Below are 18,144 nucleotides of genomic sequence, written 5' to 3' on the forward strand. Positions count from 1 at the left end.
GGTGACCAGTCTTCCGCCGTGACCTTCATATTTCTTGCACCTGGTGTGGAGCTGTGGCCGACGCATCTCTCCTACATGGACCCCCTTCGCACGGGAACTCCGTCGAGACCCTTGTCCCCTTGACTGCCACGTGACCACGTGGGCTGTGAGGTCAGTCTTGTAGGCCACACTTAGGGGTCGCTGCAGAACTACCAACAGGGCCACGGCCAAGTCTTGTCTAGTCGCCAAGGGCGGATCTTCCATTGGCCAGGTGTGCTCGACTTCGGCAGATTGTAGATTAACTGGGGTGTACAGACTGTTCCTGGGTGTTTTGCCTCCTTTAGCTCTGGTTGTTCTGGGTGTGTGTGGATTCACTAGGGTAGTGGGATGCTCCTTGGTGATGATGCACGTGGGAGGTGGTAACAGGAAGTTTGTTTTCTTCAGTGGGCAGACAGGCGGTGATCTTCTGTAGGGGTGACCTTAGGGAGTGAGGAGGACTTGAGGGACTTTGTGGCCCTGCTCCGTTGTCTGCAGGCAGGTGCACTGCGAGGTGGGGTGCTATCGATACCAGGCAGCTGGTGACAGGTGAGAGGACGGTCGAACTATGAAGCATGGGGCCAGGACGCAGATTGAGCAGCTAGCGGTTTACGGTCAGTCTTCCCACTGAGCTGTCTCCAGTGACGTCTCTGCACCCCGGTGGCTGGATTGTGTGGATGAACACCTTCCTCAGTGCTGGTGCGAGTCCTGGTCCTTTCGCTATCCTCTGTTCCAACTTGGGCACCTGTGGTGGTTGTCTGCCCTGTGGCGTCATGTCACTGTTCTTTCCTCCTTCTTCCGACCAGATATTCACTTGGATGTGGCGTCCTGCCACCTGACATGTCACTGGTCCATCATTCATGTGGCATCTTTTCTTTTCATTTGCAGGTCTGTTGCAGGCCTGTCCTGTCGGTAGGACTTGCTTGTTCCTCTTGGGGACTTTCATGGTCACCATCCCCTCCTCAGGGATTTTGCAGTGGTCTGAGTCTCCCCGCTCGAGGGCGTTGTGCTTGCACCTCGGGTCTGCGCCGTCGTGGCGGCTGCTTCTTCCTTTCTTCCGGTGTGCTTGTCCGGACTGGTCACTTTGCATGACAGGCTCCTTGTCTGCTGTGCGCTGTGACGTCTGGTCACGTGTTACCATGCTGTCGGAGCGCCTGTTGTTGTTGCAGCCTGCCACATGAAGTGTGCGACTCCTCTCTTGCCTGTCTTGGGTCCCTGCGGACTCTGTCGTGAGTCAGTATGAGGGAGGACACTGTTTCCTTCGGTCCTCTGCGGGGTTTCGCTAGGGCAGTGGAGACGTAGATGCTCTCCTACCTGTGTTCAGCAGTGCTTCTTTGTGGAGATTCCTCTGTCTCCCAGGCACCTGCCAGTGCCGTTACATTCGCTGGTGAGTCTTCCTGCGCACTCCTGGTTCTGCGGCCTCCGTCCACTGTGTGGGCACCCTCTACTGGCACTCGGCGTGCACGCTCTTCTTTCTTGTGGTGGTGGCAGTTCACCACTAAGGGTGGGTAGCACAATTTCCCTTGCTTGAGGTGGCATCAGACAGCCAGTGGGAGTTGAACGCTCTGTGCCCGTCCTCCACAAACTATGGGGCTTACTTTCCCTTCTTGGGCTTTGTTGTTCATGACTGCTTAATGCTGGTACAGCTTTGAGGTTCTTGGGGCTCTTGGCGAGGTATGACGGTCTTTCTCCTTCGAAGGTAGAGGTAGCTCCTTGGGGTATGTAGAGCACTCTTCTTCAGTCCTGGCTGTCTCTCTCATGCTGTTTTGGCTGCTGTTTTGGGCAAGGACACCGTCGCTCTCCTTACGTTTGCTGGACCTTGTTTGGCTACTTGATGCTTCTCTTGGTTGAGGTATCTTTGTGCGTGTTGGGTCTCTCAGGGGTTTACCAGTCTCTTCCCCTTGTCTTTATTCAGCCCAGCTGAGGGTTTCATGCTGTGTACGCTTTTCATATGGGGCCGGATTTATTTTGCTTCATTTTTTTTTTTGAAGGGCAGTTATTTTAACACATGCGGTGCTTTATTGCTTGTCATGTAGAATATTGCCTTTGGGGGTGTTTCTGTCACTTTTCTGCAGGCCAGTGCAGCTCTTCTGAGGCTGTGGGCTTTTTCATTGCTAAGTGCTCCCTTCTCATGGGTGCAGTAACCGGAGATGTGGAGCAGGTGGCACTGCAGTGCAATGTTCTCCCAGGCGGGCAGGCTTGGCTAAAGCTGGCGATCGTGCTGGAATGGAGATGGAGTTGCGGGGCCCTGTGCAACGCTGGGCGGGCCTGGTAAAAGGCTGTCTCGCACACTATTCCTGGTGAGCGGTGCTCCTTATTTACCTTTGGGGGCCATGCAATCTGCTTAATACTACGGGCCATGTTTAATTCACTACTGAGCACACAGGTGTTGCTCCGGCCGGTTTCATGACCTCTGTTGCCGTCTTGCTGGTAGTACGGGCTTTCAGTGCAGGGAAAGGCGTGTCCCGCCTCGCTGCAGATGCAACCGTTTTCTATGCCCCAGCACCATGCTCATCACCACAGAGCTGCAGGGGCGGGCGCTATGCAGTTGGCGGACTTGAAATAAGTGCAGCCCTTTCCTCACTCCGTCATGGGCCCACAGGGCTCCCACATGACCAGCGGGTTGTAGTAGCCTTCCCTGTGCTGTGGGATACACCTTTTATTACAGGCTGTGCTTGACTTGCAAGTGGGTGGGGTGAGTGTGCCACTCACGTCAATTCCACTCACCGCATGCTGGCCACCTATGGTTGGAGAGGCAAGAAATCCATTGGGGGCCCACAATGCTCTGGGGACCAGGCTGAGCTTCCTCTCTGTTGTGTCTTGACTCCTAACGATGCTCTCCACAGCAGTGAGGTAGTCTGACCGCTTCAGGCCAGAACAGTTTCCTTTGTAAGATGGCCTTGCAGCTTAATTTTGGGGATGGGCAGTTCGGTGCAGCGGGATTGGGACATTCAGCTGGAGCAGGCATAGTCCTACTGGGTGCTGCGCTTCACTGTCTCAGCCGGGTGTATGTCCCTCGGGCGTCGCTCACCTCTTGCATGCTGCTGCCTGTGTTGATCATCTCACGCCCAGCGGGTAAGTGGGCTCTGCATCTGGTTCACCTCTGCCTTACTTGGGTCACTGCAGCAACATTTCTGTCTGCTCCTCCGTTGCTCTTACACTGACTGGCCTCTTCCTGCAAGGCTGGGCAGTGCTGTGCCAGTGGGTCATCCACTTACAGGTGCTGATGTTCCCACTAGTGTGATGGCAGCATGCGGAAGGGGTGTCTTGTCCACAGGCTATCCTTCCCCTTCAACAAAACAAGAAACGTCCGACAGCACATGCACGGGGCTTGACCCGCTCGTCGCTATTGTGGTATCCTGGGCGCTAGGCCCACATACTAGCTTAATGACTGCACAGACAGGGGACACCAACCTTGAAAACTTGGACGCCGTGGCTGGACCCTAGCTGCTGCTTCTTTGCTTTGCCACCGTCAGCCATCTACCGCTCGCCGGACCCGCTGTGCGGGTCCCGCAGCGCACCATCACCTGCAGGAGCTGTGGAAGGGACTGCGCCTTTGTGGAGGAACTTTGTGGGCAGTGTTGCGGCGGAGCAGGGATGCGAGTGCTGAAGCAGGGACTCCATCTCCCAGGAGTCCCTGTGCGTCCAATTGCTACCACCTGGGCCGCTCTCCCTGCTGGACACGCCCCCGCCCACCGAGGTTAAAGTGGTTGCTTGCATCGTCCCGGTGGGACACCAACCTTGAAAACTTGGACGCCCTGGCTGGACCCTAGCTGCTGCTTCTTTGCTTTGCCACCGTCAGCCATCTACTGCTCGCCGGACCGGCTGCGCGGGTCCCGCAGCGCATCATCACCTGCGGGAGCTGTGGAAGGGACTGGGCCTTTGTGGAGGAACTTTGTGGGCAGTGTTGCGGCAGAGCAGGGCTGCGAGTGCTGAAGCAGGGACTCCATCTCCCAGGAGTCCCTGTGCGCCCAATTGCTACCACCTGGGCCGCTCTCCCTGCTGGACACGCCCCCCGGACATCTACCTCCCTATCTTAGCCAGCCACCAATCCCGCTGTGCGGGAGCGGGCCGGGGGCACGCCGGAAGAAGCCCGGGACAAGGGCGGGATCGTCTGTGGCCATCCGTGGTCGGACGAGGTTGGGTTGGGCCACCCCCCTTGATCTGTGCTATTAATTAGTTAGATCCCTATCCAATGTCTTTGGTATAATTATGCCTTTACGCTCTGGAAAGGAATGAACTGTTCAGTTGCAGACAACTAAGGGGGTGGTTTCTGGCCCCTTGGACGCCTTCATCACTAGGGCAACAGGCATTTTTGAAAAAGAGATAGCTATGGCTGAAAAACGGCTCTCAATTGATTTAGTTGGTGGGAAACGCTCTTAGTTGGGCACAATTGCTACAATACCTAACCCAGATGCACCGGTGCCGAGTGCTAGTCTTTTTTTGGTTACCGCACCGGTGGACGTGCATCGAGAGGCGGAGGGGGAGGGCTCGTCCCTAATCTTCTCTGATAGTGAGATCAACCCTGGTAATTTACATGGCAGTGGGGCAGAGTGTAGTGTGCTTCTGGCTAGTCAATCTCAGCCGGACTCTTCCTCGGACGAGGACTCCATGAGAAACCTATCACGTAAGAGGAAGAGACGCAAGGGCCGTCAGATGGGAGGCGCAACCAAGATTTTAAAAACAAATGGTTTATCTCACCCAACCATTACTCCCGAAGTGATCCCTACTGCACTTCCTGCCTTGGTCTTAGACGACCCCCCGCACCCTCCAAAGTATCCTTTTGGGCTTTCAGATCCTTGTCCTACGTGTTTTCAATAGCGACGATGGCTTGTTGGGTAAAATGGAAGCTTTATTTAAAACTCTTTTACTGCCCGTTTTGGAAAGAACTAGATTGATGACCGCAAAATTGGATGCACTTGAGAACCTTGTCAACACCAGCACTGGTCCTTTAAAAAAACTAGTTAACTCACAAAGTGCTATGGCGAATTCCATTCCCTCTAGTAATCCCAAATTACAGGGAGCAGTGGCCACGGGTAAGTCTCCTTCTATAGTACCGGCTAAGTCAGCATCCATAAGACCTGCTCTAAATAAACCCGATGGGCTGAGGGTAGGGGGCAGAATTGTGAATAGTGATAAATTACCCACATTGGCCAAGACTATACAGGTCCCAAAGAAGGCTAGTTCTAAATTCAACCCCTTGGGACAGCCAAGTATCCCCAAGCCCGCTGTGGCCACGCAGGCCCAAGCCCACGTGAGGGGCGATTCTAATACCTCTACACAGCCCAAAAGAAGTAATGGAGTATTGGGGAGTAGACCTATCAATCCTTCCACTCTCGCTTCAAAGGTACAAAATCAGGGTCCCCCCAGCACAGACCTACCTGTTGAAGCCACCCCATATACGATTGTCCTAACAGGTGTCGCACCCCTCAGGGAGGACCAAACTGAATACTTTGAGGATCTTAAAAACCAAGTTGTATTTTGGTTAAATAAACATCGTCCCCTTCCTCCATCCTCAGCCACAGACATACTGAATGTGCGAAGAGTTGATTGGGTGGGCCACTGTACTAAGGACTTTGAAGGGGATTGTATTATCATATCCTTCAAGGACCCTTGGGTTGTGGACTTCATACGCAGGGAAGCTAGTTTTGGCATATTGAGTGATGTGCAGACATTGGGTCTTGGGTATTTTTATCCCCATCGATTTTGTGAGTTTCCCCCCAATGGTATGATCCCAATAAGACCTATTAAGAGATACCAAGCGGATAGAATTCCCTCTACCCCGTATTATCCCATATTGTTCAACCGCTTCGAATCCCTTTCTGGCCTAGAGGGCATCGATTGACTTCATCCTGTTGTTGGAAGTGTGAATGATTCCAGCAATTGTGTAGTCTGTACTATGGCACCGTGTCTGGGGGGAGGCACCCTGGAGATAGAGAATGGGACAGCCCCAATATATAATATGGTCGCTAATCTAAAGGGGGGCCCTCAACCCATTAAGTGTGAGAATTCGGGAGTGGCCCATTGTGTTCAGAACGCCACGGCATCCTCTAGTCAAGTGGTGTCGCTTAAATTAGCTTCATGGAATATAGCGGGGTTAAAGGGGCGCTTGGGTTCAGAGGATTGGGTAGAGTTTATCGACACGTATGACATCCTATTGTTCCAAGAGAGCTGGGCACCTGGTCCAATCCACAGGGTAGGGTTTCTAAATTTTTTTAAACCGGCAGTGAAGGGTCATATGGGTAGAGCATCAGGGGGCCTAGTTATCTGGGTCAAACAGTCTACTGGCTATCGGCCAATGGAAATTGTTGTGGACAACCCGGATATGCTGGGAATTAAATTACGCAAGGAAAACTGTCAGGATGTTGTAGTTATTAACATCCATGCCCGAGGCCGCCCTGGAGGGCGTAGTCCTATTATACTAAATGTATTAGATTCTTACCTCGAAGGGATTGGGAGAGACAAGTTTCTCATCTTAGCAGGGGACCTCAACTGCACCTTTGAACCTTTGCTTAGTGCGGGGGAGGACCTAGGGCTGGAGGATGACACCGTGTGGAATATCCCGATGTTGTCCTTGAATAATATTAAAAGGGGCACAGAGGCGGCCTTACATTGGGCGGGATTGTGTCTGGACTGGGGTTTGAGAGACGATAATGGTCGTACGGCCTCTAATAAATCCGGCAAACCCACTTTTGACAATGGGGTTAGTAAAAGCAGAATAGATTATATTCTCTTAAAAATTGAAAATTGGTAATTTCTCGACGACATGGAAGTCATGGTTTGCCCCGAAAGTGATCATAACCCTTTGTCACTTAGTCTAAGACTTCCTGGTGTCCACGGTAGGCTTACTTCTGCTGTATATATAACGGGCGATTGCATCCTGACTAATGACAGAAGAAGGCTCAAATGGTCAAGGGTTGTGGAGAATCCCTCCCTCTTAGATGGTATAACGGAGGTAGTATCATCGACTATGAGTGATATTTTGAAAGTATCGCACACCACGGCTGCCATAGACCAGATCTGTGATCTACATGAACAGTGCTTTGACAAACTTAAGGCCCTTCTAACCCTCAAATTAACACGAGGAAAGGTGAAGGCATAGGGCTGTCAAGAAAAATGTTATAATAAAAATTGTAGGGTCGCGCACAGCGACTTAATCAAAGCTGTTAAATCTAGGATCACTAGTGACATAAAAGAGGCACGTTTAAGGTACAAAAAAGTTCAGTGGGAGGCGAAAAAAGAGTGGGACGAACGCCATTGGTTAGATCTCTTAGAGGCTTACAGTTCCTCTAACCAGGTTAAATTCTGGGAAATAGTGAAGTGGGGTAGAAACCCCGATTCACAAATTCCTGCTAACCATGTGTCTGTGGAAGCATGGGTTGAATTCTATTCCAGTCAGTTTTTGGATCCTGACTTGGAATCTTGTACCGGACAAGTCATGTGGGAAACTTCCTTCCACACTCACAACCAAGTGTTAACGTTTACACCCTTAGAAACTGAGTCTGCAATCCATTTGGTTCAGCGTGGGAAAGCGCCAGGGATGGATTCCATCCCGGCTGATCTATTTAAAACCAATCTCCAACTCTGGGTCCCTTACATAACTTCAGTAGCGAATGCCATTGCTAAGGGGGCACGGATCCCAGATTCCTGGAAGGGGGCGGAAATTCTTCCCATCTTTAAAAAAGGGGACCGTTCGGTCCCGGGCAATTATCGCCCCATGAGCTAATTCGACTCCCTTCAAAAAATCATTGCTAGGATGGTCCTAGCTAGAGTCCAGGGCTGGATGGAGATGGAAAGTATTCTTTCTCCCATGCAGGCCGGCTTTAGATCAGGCACCAGCACCATCGACCAGGTATTCAGATTTACTCTGATATACTGGAAGGTGGTGCTGCTGGGCGGCGGATCCATCTATGCCGCCTTTATAGATCTAAAGTCGGCCTTTGATCTTGTGCCTAGGGTTAAACTGTGGGCTGTCCTGAAAAATCTGGGACTGCCGCCGGAAATGCTTGACTTGGTAGTAAGATTACATGAGGGCAACTTCGCTAGGGTGAGGTGGGGAGGCCAAGGGTAGGTGACGGATTGCTTCCCCGTAACCCGAGGCGTCCGTCATGGGTGTGTATTGGCACCCACGCTCTTTTTGTTGTTTATCGATCAAGTGGTGAAGTTCTTTGCCGATACCCCCACTGATGCTCCTTCACTGGGTGGGAGTAAGATCCCCATGCTCATCTTTGCCGATGACACTCTGCTCCTCTCAAAGACCCGCAGTGGCTTGCAAACTGCATTAAATAGATTTGAGGAGTTCTGTTTGGTCAATGATTTGAAAGTCAATGTGAGTAAGACCAAATTTATGGTCTTAACTAAAAGCCGCCCAATTAAAAGTTATGTGAGCATGAATGGAGTAAGTCTCGAACAAGTAGAGGTTATAACCTATCTAGGAGTAACCTTGGACCACCGCCTCAGCTGGAAACCACAGGTTGACACACTTTACCTAAGATTTGCACGCCTTACTGGTTGTCTTCTGCAGGATCAAAAAAGATCCCTAACCAAACGGGTTAAACCCGCCCTCAGGATTTAGGAAGCTAAGATCAGCTCCGCAATTTTCTACGGGGCAGATCTTTGGGGGTTTATGGACCAATCAACCCTGGTAAGGTTTCAAAACACATTTTTGTGAAGGTTGGTTGGACTTCCCCAATCCACTCCGACAAAACCACTTTGTTTGGACATGGGGTGTAAACCAATCAACGAGATGGACCGATATCGGTTAGTAGCTCTGTGGAGACGCATTTGGACATCACCAGATTTAAGCCTCTTTGCTAGGGAATTAGAGGAAGTGAGAACAGCTTGGGGGTCTGGTAATATACCCTGGCTGCGCGAAGTCAAAATAATTTTAGAAGGCATGGGCTGTAACCAGCTGTGGGTCTCTCCGCAGTCCACCACCTTTCCCTCCAAGCAAGATTTCAAAGCACTATACTGGGCCTCTGTTTGACAGGTGTCTGTTATTGGCTCAGATGCCACCAGTCTAACTGGTATATTTCTGTCCCACAAATTGGACCCTTCCTTTGAGAATTATTGGGACCTTATAACCAAGACATCAGATAAAAAGCTGTACCACCAGTTTTGAGTCGGGTCTTTGCCTTTAAGGTCTTTCAATAAGAAATGGTCCGACCTTTCAATTGACCGCTGCCCTTGGTGTATTGACCATAAGGAGAGTCTTGGTCATTTTCTATTTGCATGCCCCGCCTATTAAGCACCAAGAAACAAATGGATTAGGCCCATCTGCCTCCTTCTCAAAGTACGAGGGAGTGTTGAGGCGTTGTGGGCGCTACGTACCACCACCTCCGAGGTGGTAGTCGTAGGTGTTGCCAAATTCCTGGGGTGGGCATGGGTTATTAGAGCAAGACATTTACAGGTATCCTGATTTTTAATTCTCTAATGGGTTTTTGTATATGTGGTCTTTATTACACTGTTTAATTCTTTCTTAATGATGATTTGTACCATGTAATTATGTTGATCTTAAACTCAGTATTTTATTTTATTTTATGCATGTTTATTTCTTAGTTGTCTTTTATGATGTAAAAATCGCAATAAAGACTTTAAAACCTGAACCTGACTGCACAGACACGCTGAATAGGGTACTGTAACTGGCCTAGGACACGTGCGCCTGGCCCTTTTTATTGACAGGGTCACCTGACTGGTGACACATTTGATGGGTGGGTGTTAGTGTGTGCTTAACAGGGTTAAACACTAGAATGTGTCCAGCTGGACACTATAGGTGTGTCAGACAGGTGCGCAGGAGAACCAGCTTGACTCCGAGGCCCCAGGTCAGTGCGGCACACTAATCCCTGGCTGCAGGAGGGCACAAAGCTGTCTGAGAGTGGAGCAGGAGACCGGCATGGCTGGGCCTGGCCTGCAGCTGTAGCCAAAATCGGCCTCGCAACACGCTGAGACACTGTACAAGACCCGGGACACAGGCAATCGTGGAAGAGGAGGGCTGTGCTTGAGTGTGACAAGAGGAACCCAGGACAAGATGAGCAATCCGTCAGAACAAGACGAGCAATCCATCAGGACCAGACGAACAATCCATCAGGACAAGATGAGCAATCCATCAGGACAAGACGAACAATCCATCAGGACCAGACGAGCAATCCATCAGGACAAGACGAGCAATCCGTCAGGACAAGATGAGCAATCCATCAGGACCAGACGAGCAATCCCTCAGGACAAGACGAGCAATCCGTCAGGACCAGACGAGCAATCCATCAGGACAAGACGAGCAATCCATCAGGACAAGACGAGCAATCCATCAGGACAAGACAAGCAATCTGGCAGGACAAGACGAGCAATCCATCAGGACCAGACGAACAATCCATCAGGACAAGATGAGCAATCCATCAGGACAAGACGAACAATCCATCAGGACCAGACGAGCAATCTATCAGGACAAGATGAGCAATCCATCAGGACAAGATGAGCAATCCATCAGGACCAGACGAGCAATCTATCAGGACAAGATGAGCAATCCATCAGACCGCCACTAATAGGGAGTCCTCACCATGTGACAGCAGATCCCACGCCAAAGAGACGACAGGAGGGCACAAAAGGAGACGTCAACCAGCAAGACTTGACCTGCCTCAGCTAATTCTTAATCCCAGAAGCACACAGGAGGCATAAGCATGTTACAAATATGCGACTAGAGACTGGAGGATAAAACCAGGCACGCTGCAACGAGCAGAATGCCTGGATATGGCAGGTATGGTGGACCTGGGGAGGGCCCGGGGAAGGGGGATCGGGGCATGATTGCAGAAGTGAGATGCTAAATACCTTGACTTGATTCCCTTCCACTCTTCAGTCATCTCCGGCCAGGTGAACAGGGGGGCAAAATGGCCCCCGAGATATGGGCAGATGAGGCCGGTGCCCCCCTGGTAAACAGAGGGTGAGTGGGCTGTGTTGGCTCATGAGACCTATTGGGGCACCCAACCCCTTAACATCCTTAGGCTATAGTTAAGGGTGACAGGTGCTCTGTAAATTGGGGAGTCGGTCAGTTTTAGCCCCACAGTGCAGTGTTGCAGGGAAGGGGAAGTTGAGGGAAAAGTTCACTTTCTTAAAGTTTTAGCAGCAGTTACATGGGACATAGTGACTCACAAGAGAACACACTCCATGTACATGGGGAGTGAACTCACACCAAGCTGAGAGATCCAGGCCAGGAAAGGTATAGCTCATGAAACAATTCACAATGGGGTTGCACAAACAAACTACACTTAAAATTATATCCTGAAATGTCAACGGGTTTGGGTCCAACATTAAGCATACATTGGTGTTAAAATAATTGAAACATCAGAAACCCAATCTAGTCTTCCTGCAGGGAAACTCACCTGTAAAGGGCAAAACTGCTGGGCCTTGGACAGGTGTGGGTACACCCTAATGGCGCATGGGGGCAACTCTATTTTATTTTATTTATTTATTTAAGGATTTGTAGAGCGCCTGGTGACCCGAGGGCATCCCCGCGCTATAAACTGTAGGTTGACTAAGAGGGGAGAAAGGGGAAAAAGGAGGAGCGGAACTCTTTATTTGGGGTCAAGGGGCACAATAATCCTCCTTCGTCCACAACAGCATATCCCCTGGCAGAACCTGGAGAGACCCTCTAGATAGATTTGTACTCCAGACGGGTTAGGGAGCTGTATGTACCCTACCAGGGATGCAGGGAGACATCTCCTGCTCCCTCGGTGTGGCACTTCTCGATCCACAGTTAGGTTCTTGAATATGGAAGGAGACAATGGCATGTCTCCGTCGGAAGACAGATGGCTGGAAAAAGGAGATACCAGGAGAGGAATCATCCTTTAAACTTTTGCAGAGGCAGTGGGGTGGGCTGACTTATGGAGGACCTAGAACATGACGGAATGCCGATACATACACTTATCAGCAAGACACTGCAGACTTTCAAGACTAGATTACTTATTCCCTCAGGGAAGGAGTAGGGTGCTTCTGCAACACTTGATGTGAGGCATATCTATCACTCTCCAGTGGCAACATGGGTGCTGGGACAAGTGATGGACAATGACAGGAAATTGAGTACCATCAAGTAGAGGGCACTGAATGGTACTTCAAACATAATGAGGGGTCTATGTAATCATAGTGTACCCTCTGGGAGGCATACAAAGCGGCGATATGGGGACAGTTCTATGCCATAATTGGGTTAAAGAGAAAGGGAGACAGGCTGCGATATAAGACACTATAGTTAAAGATAAAATCCATAGAAGCAGAGATAATAAAGGAAGGAAAGCGGGGACGGGATTTGTTAAATCATTTGCGCTCCCGGCAACAAGAGTTAAAAGACTTTGTAGAAAATGCAGGTAGCAGCACAGAGAAGGTTCTATAAAGCAGGGGACAATGCTACAATACTCCTTGCTTGGTTGGACAAGCGGGATAATGGCAAAGGCAGAGATCCACAACCCGGAAGGCAGTGTATACAGATATAGCTGAGACATTTGCAGTCCACGACGAAGAAACATATGCCTCTAAGTCTGGGGCAGGTTGTGCAAAACTCCTGGAAAGTGTGACATTAATTACCCTGTTCGGAGAGTACCGGGAGACTTAGAAGGCAAATTGACATTAGAGGAAATAGAAGGAGCGCTCCTGGGGTTAAAATCTGGGAAAGCGCTGGGATGTAACAGCGTACCCCTTGAGCTGTTTTAGAGGGTGGCCCAGAAAATTGTGCCCCGCCTCCTTAATTTGTTGCTAGTTGCCAAGGACTCTGGGACCTCCCAGAGGATCAGAGGTAAGCCACAATAGTAGTAATCCCACAAAAGAGGAAACCAGTGAAAGACTGTGCCTCATACCGTTCCATCTCTCTGCTTAGTATTGAACCTAGAGTGCTGGCTAAGGTCCTTGTGAACCGACTGTGGGGAGGTCATACCATAAGTGATTCACCCGCATTAATCCAGGATTGTGCAGAGATGGAGCACCCGTCTTAAATCTGTGGCGCCTATTTGGGGTACTCTGCCTGATGGCGCAGCAGAGAATGGAGGATGCAGCCGGCCTCTCTCTAGATGCAGAAATGGGATTCAATGGGGTTCAATGGGATTACATCTTCGCGGTACTGCCCTGACTGGGATATGTCCCTAACTTCTGCTCCTTGGTCCAACAGCTATACAATGCACCACTGGCCAGTGTCCAGGTGAACAGCTTCACCTCCTGCATCTTCAAACTGGGCAGGAACACGCAACAAGGATACTCCTTGTCACCTATGATCTTTGCCCTAGCCCTAGAGCCCCTGGTAGATTGGGTTTGAGGAGACCCTCTAATTCAGGGAATTACTGTAGGACAGGACTGTGAGGAATTGATATCCCTCTCGCTGATGACATCCTGCTCTATGTGACAAATCCCTGTTTCTCAATACCGAGAATTCTTCACATATTTGATCTCTTCAAGAGCTACGTGGGATACCAAATTAACTGGGATAGGTCCCTGAATTCCCTCTCTCGACGGGTGAGATGAACCTGCCTCCGTCGCTGCCCACCCCGGGGGAGAGGGAAGGTGTCAGATACCTAGGGATCTACCTAACCAGAAATGAGAAAGACTTTCTGGATCAGAACTTGCTCCCCCAGATAGACTGCTTCCATGTGGATTCGATTCACTGGCGTACATTACCCCTTTTGTTATTGGGAAGGGCCGTCCTCTTCAAAATGATGACCCTCCCACGCATGCTCTACATACTCCAAAACACAACTTACAAAATCAGCAGCATAAAGAGGTCACTATTGTGGGACGGAGGCGCTGCACAAATCTCCTTAACAAAATGACATTGTGGAGTCTTTGACGTTGACCAAGAGGTCCCAGACCTCTATTCCTTCTATCGGGCGTCCCAGCTGGTAATGGTGAATGAATGACTAGTGTTTGGAGGGAAAGACAAACCAGCATACAGGGTCGATCATCGGGCCATGGGGAAAAGAGGCTACCCAGCACTCCTCTATGGGAGGGAAAAGAAAGGATCGCTCCCGATCCACACTCAACCAGTACTGCAGGCATGGAAAGCAGCCTATCGAGGTCTGGGGTGGAATGACAAACTAACAGTGGAAACCCCACTGTGGGATAGCAACAGCTTGGGAGAAGTGATAAAGCTACCTCTACACACACTATGACCTACAATAGGATTAGACAAATTGGGAGATGTTTGGACAGTGCTATCATTCAGAGAACTGCAGTCCGAGTACGAACTAGAGCAGGGGGAGATCTTCTGATACAAACAACTACAGCACGCCTTAAAATTCCATCTGTTCGAGGGGGAACACATCCTGGACAACTCCCCCATGGAGGACTGGCTGCTCCTATAGCATGCCCACCAAGGCAGCCTCACTAATATATAAAATGATAATGAACAACTCACCAGACACACTTGTCAAACCGATAGAGTCCTGGATGGAAACCTTGGCTCCTGGAAGATGACGATTTGAGTAAGGCTCTGCAGTGACCCAGAGAGATAGCCATAGGAGCACTATTCCGCCTGGGTCAGCGTTGGGTACTACATAGGTCGCATCTCTCTAGGTCCAGAATATACGACATAGGCCATAGAGAATCAGCTGAATGCACCCGGAGTTGCAACAGCACAGGCACTTTTTACCACACACTCTGGACCTGCCAACTGACGAAACATTTCTGGAAAGGGGTGATAGAGGTGATGTAGAAAGTAACAGGTCTATCAGTCGCACTAGAGGCCAAGGGGCTGTTGCTGGGCATAACGGGGGAAGAGAAGTGCCCAAACACTCACACACCTGGTTAAACCCCGCTACAGGGGTAGCAAAGCGCAACCTGGCTTGACTCTGGGGAACCACGGATCAGGACAAGGAGCAAGACCTTAACTGGTGCAAATTAGCTGAATGCCAAACATACTGGGCCCCGGGCTGCCCTGGCAAATTCGAAAAGAATTGGGGGGCATGGATGCAATACAGAGGAGCTAATGTAGCAGGAGGAAGAGGGAGGTAGGGGGTGATGGGTCAATGAGGTGAACAGAACATGGGTCAGCAGCCCGCCATACTATGCAATATGTTACTCATGGGGAGCGGGGAGTGGGTAACACATTGACAATCGTCGATGTCCAGGACCCCTGTGAGCGGCATACAATGTTGTCGCTAATCTACCCGTTAATGGTCTGTGGTTCTCAAATAACTGCTTAATAAAAAGAATGTTTAAAAAAATAAAAAGAATTACAAAGTACATCCTATGTACATCTCTAGTAGACAAGGGGGCATCTACCCCTCTGGTTGAGGCACGTTGGAGTAAAATATTATACCCTACTGCCTCTGTATGTCTATAGTAGATAGGAGTGTACACAACCGCCCTCTGAGAGGGAAGTTAGGGAAAAATAATTAAACGTACCTTCGGTGTATATCTATAGTACTACAGGGGAATGCAGGCTCACCCAGGAAACATTGGTTACAACGTTGTTGTTACCACGCCGGTAGGTAACAACACGGTTGTTACAACAACTGTGTTGTTACCACACGGGGCTTTACATCACAAGTCGTTTCTATCACTTGCGCTAGGTGGTGCGCAACACCAGGGAATTGGTCGGATTTTAAATCCAACACATTCCCTGCAGTTGCGCTAATCGGAGTAGGAAGAGTAGTTTATATTATGCCTATGTCCAGCGCGGCATCTAGTGTGCAAGTCATAGAACTGACTTGCAATGTAAAGCCACACGTGGTAACAACAACGACCGCACACCCTAGTAGAGGAGTGTCAGGGTAAATCAGTTCAACCTACCTTCTCTCTATGTCTATAGACAGGGGTGAGCGCCCTCTGAGAGGCTAGTCAGGGAAAAATAATTCAATGTACCTCCTGTGTATATCTAAAGTATCGGAATTATGCATAGACCCACGTTCTCAGAGTAGAACGAGGGTAAAATACTTCAGTGTACCTCCTGTGTATATCTATAGTACTACAAGGGAACACCTATCCACCTGTGTAGAAGAGCGTCTGAGTTAATTAATATAGCCTACTTCCGCTATAAGTCCATTGTAGACAGGGGTGCACATAACCACGCTCTCAGAGGGGAGTCAGGGTAAAATACTTCACTATACCTCCAGGGTGTAGCTACCTTGTGCAGGGGAGCACAGGACTCTGGGACTGGCCTCTGATCAGTCTCTGCACCAGCTTCCTGCAGATAGTGCATGGAAAAGGATATTGTGTCACCTCTTTTGCAGCACAGTCAAGAGATGAATAGATGGGGCTGCTGCTCCATACCTGCAATTTTTACTTACTTATCCAGGTACTCTGCTTGTACAAGTGAATGGTAGTACTATTGGTTATATCATAGATGTCTACTTTAAGACTGACTTTACCTGCGATACAGGGCCCCCACGTTGTTCACCCCATACACAGAACCTCTGCTGCCAACCTCAATCATGTTGAGGTTTCCATCAACAGGTTGCCACTTGGTGCCACCACAAGCTTCTCGCTCAGTGCCCATCCGGTAGGAGATGCTGTTTGCGTCATCCACGCCCCAGCAGCCTTTAAGACCACAGCTGTAGTACTTCATTTTGCCTTCAATCTTGGTCCAGGGCAGCAATGTTGAGGACTTTGCAAACAATGTGTCATTGTGACTCAGACAAAACACTTCATTTGTGAGACTGATACCGGCTAGAAACCCATCTCCACCGGCATCGATCTTCTTAAAGCGTTCTGAAAAGGAGTGAAGAAGAAAGCTTGTGAGTTCAAACTGAAGGCTGGTGGATGCTTCTCATGCAATCCTTCACGGAACATCTTCCCAAAGCAGAGAATAATTCACCATTGTGGTCAGGAAGACAGGAAATCCAAAGTCCAGGGAGGGTCGCTGTAAGTCCCCCCACCAGCCACATGATGCATAGATTCCCATTGAATATCACAATTTCAAAGTCAAGAATATTGACCTACGCATATAACAACTCATAGCTAACACCACCAGCATATTGTCAAGATAGGCATATAAAGGGAAGTATAAGTTTACTATTCTTAACTTCATATTTACTTACTCTGAAGATGTCTTGGTATTTGATGTTGTAGAGAAGATAGAGGTACAAGTCAGTCATTTGACAGGCACTATGTGAGTCACGCTCTTCATTTTATGAGAGTCACCATCGAATCAAAGGTATATGGATTCCAACTGCATATTCTTGTAGTTACTTTGCATCATCGTAAATCATATTGTAGAAAACGTTGGTACATCAAAGTGCAACAACATTTCTGAAATGTTTAAAAATTGGGCATGCCCTTGCAGGGGAAACAGGAGCACTAACATGCTACAATGAGAGCCTTACTCAATTTAAATTAAGATGGAAGCCGCCTGTCATTCATTCCGGGCTCCCACGCCTGGACACATACTCTCCCCACAAGCTCCGCAGAACACAGCTCAGTTGTCATGTATCAGAATATTCTTTGCTGTTCTTGTCCTGTTTAAGGTGAACGTTCCTAACTCGGAAGTAAATTGCAAAATGTACCACATCCCTCTGCTTCAATTAAATTGTATTTTATTGATTCTAATGCTTTGGGAGGTGCTTTAAAAAAAGGGAGGAGGAGTTGGACTAACGGCTAGGGAGATCGACCTCAAATCTGGGGAACCGCGTCCGCGTCTCTGCAATGAACATCATGTGATTCTGGGCAAATCACTTAATCTCCCTGTGCCTAACAAACATGAATGTGTGTCCTCATGTAACTTAACCCGTGCAATTTAAAGCCCTCTGATACCCGATTTGGGTCAACTTTGTGCTATCTAAAACTCTGCAAAAAACAGAAAAAAGGGGGCACGTTGCCTCATAAAATTGAGGTTTACCAGTTGTTAGAATCGGAGGTCTCTGGTTGGCACAGGTGTGACAAGCAGGGACCTTCTCCTCTAGTCAGGGCAAGGGAACTACTCCGTAAGAATAAACCCTGCTCCCCCTCTAGGTTGCGTGGCGCGAGCAGACAAGGCTAATCCTCAGGACGTTAGTTAGTTAAGCGCGATAGTTAGTTTAGCATTTATTATCACATACAGTAAACCCACTGATCCACCACAAACGGACACCAGTCGTAAGATTGTATCAAAAATACATAGACTTTATATAAAAATACTTCATATGCAGAATTATCACAAGACCATATAACGTTTAGCGATTGAGG

The 18,144-nt window shown here is 49.2% G+C and overlaps 1 protein-coding gene across 1 annotated transcript in view; it reads right to left on the reverse strand.

Annotated features, from left to right (window-relative positions):
- Positions 1 to 18,144, reverse strand: part of LOC144824374 (fish-egg lectin-like) — a 93,591-nt gene that overhangs the window by 23,012 nt on the left and 52,435 nt on the right. The window contains exon 3 of the mRNA XM_078683486.1: positions 16,353 to 16,692. Coding sequence (XP_078539612.1) covers positions 16,353 to 16,692 — 340 coding nt within the window. The remainder of the gene's footprint in view (positions 1 to 16,352; positions 16,693 to 18,144) is intronic.

This window comes from Lissotriton helveticus, chromosome 3_1 (genome assembly GCF_964261635.1).
Source record: "Lissotriton helveticus chromosome 3_1, aLisHel1.1, whole genome shotgun sequence".
Classification (NCBI taxonomy): Eukaryota; Metazoa; Chordata; class Amphibia; order Caudata; family Salamandridae; genus Lissotriton; species Lissotriton helveticus.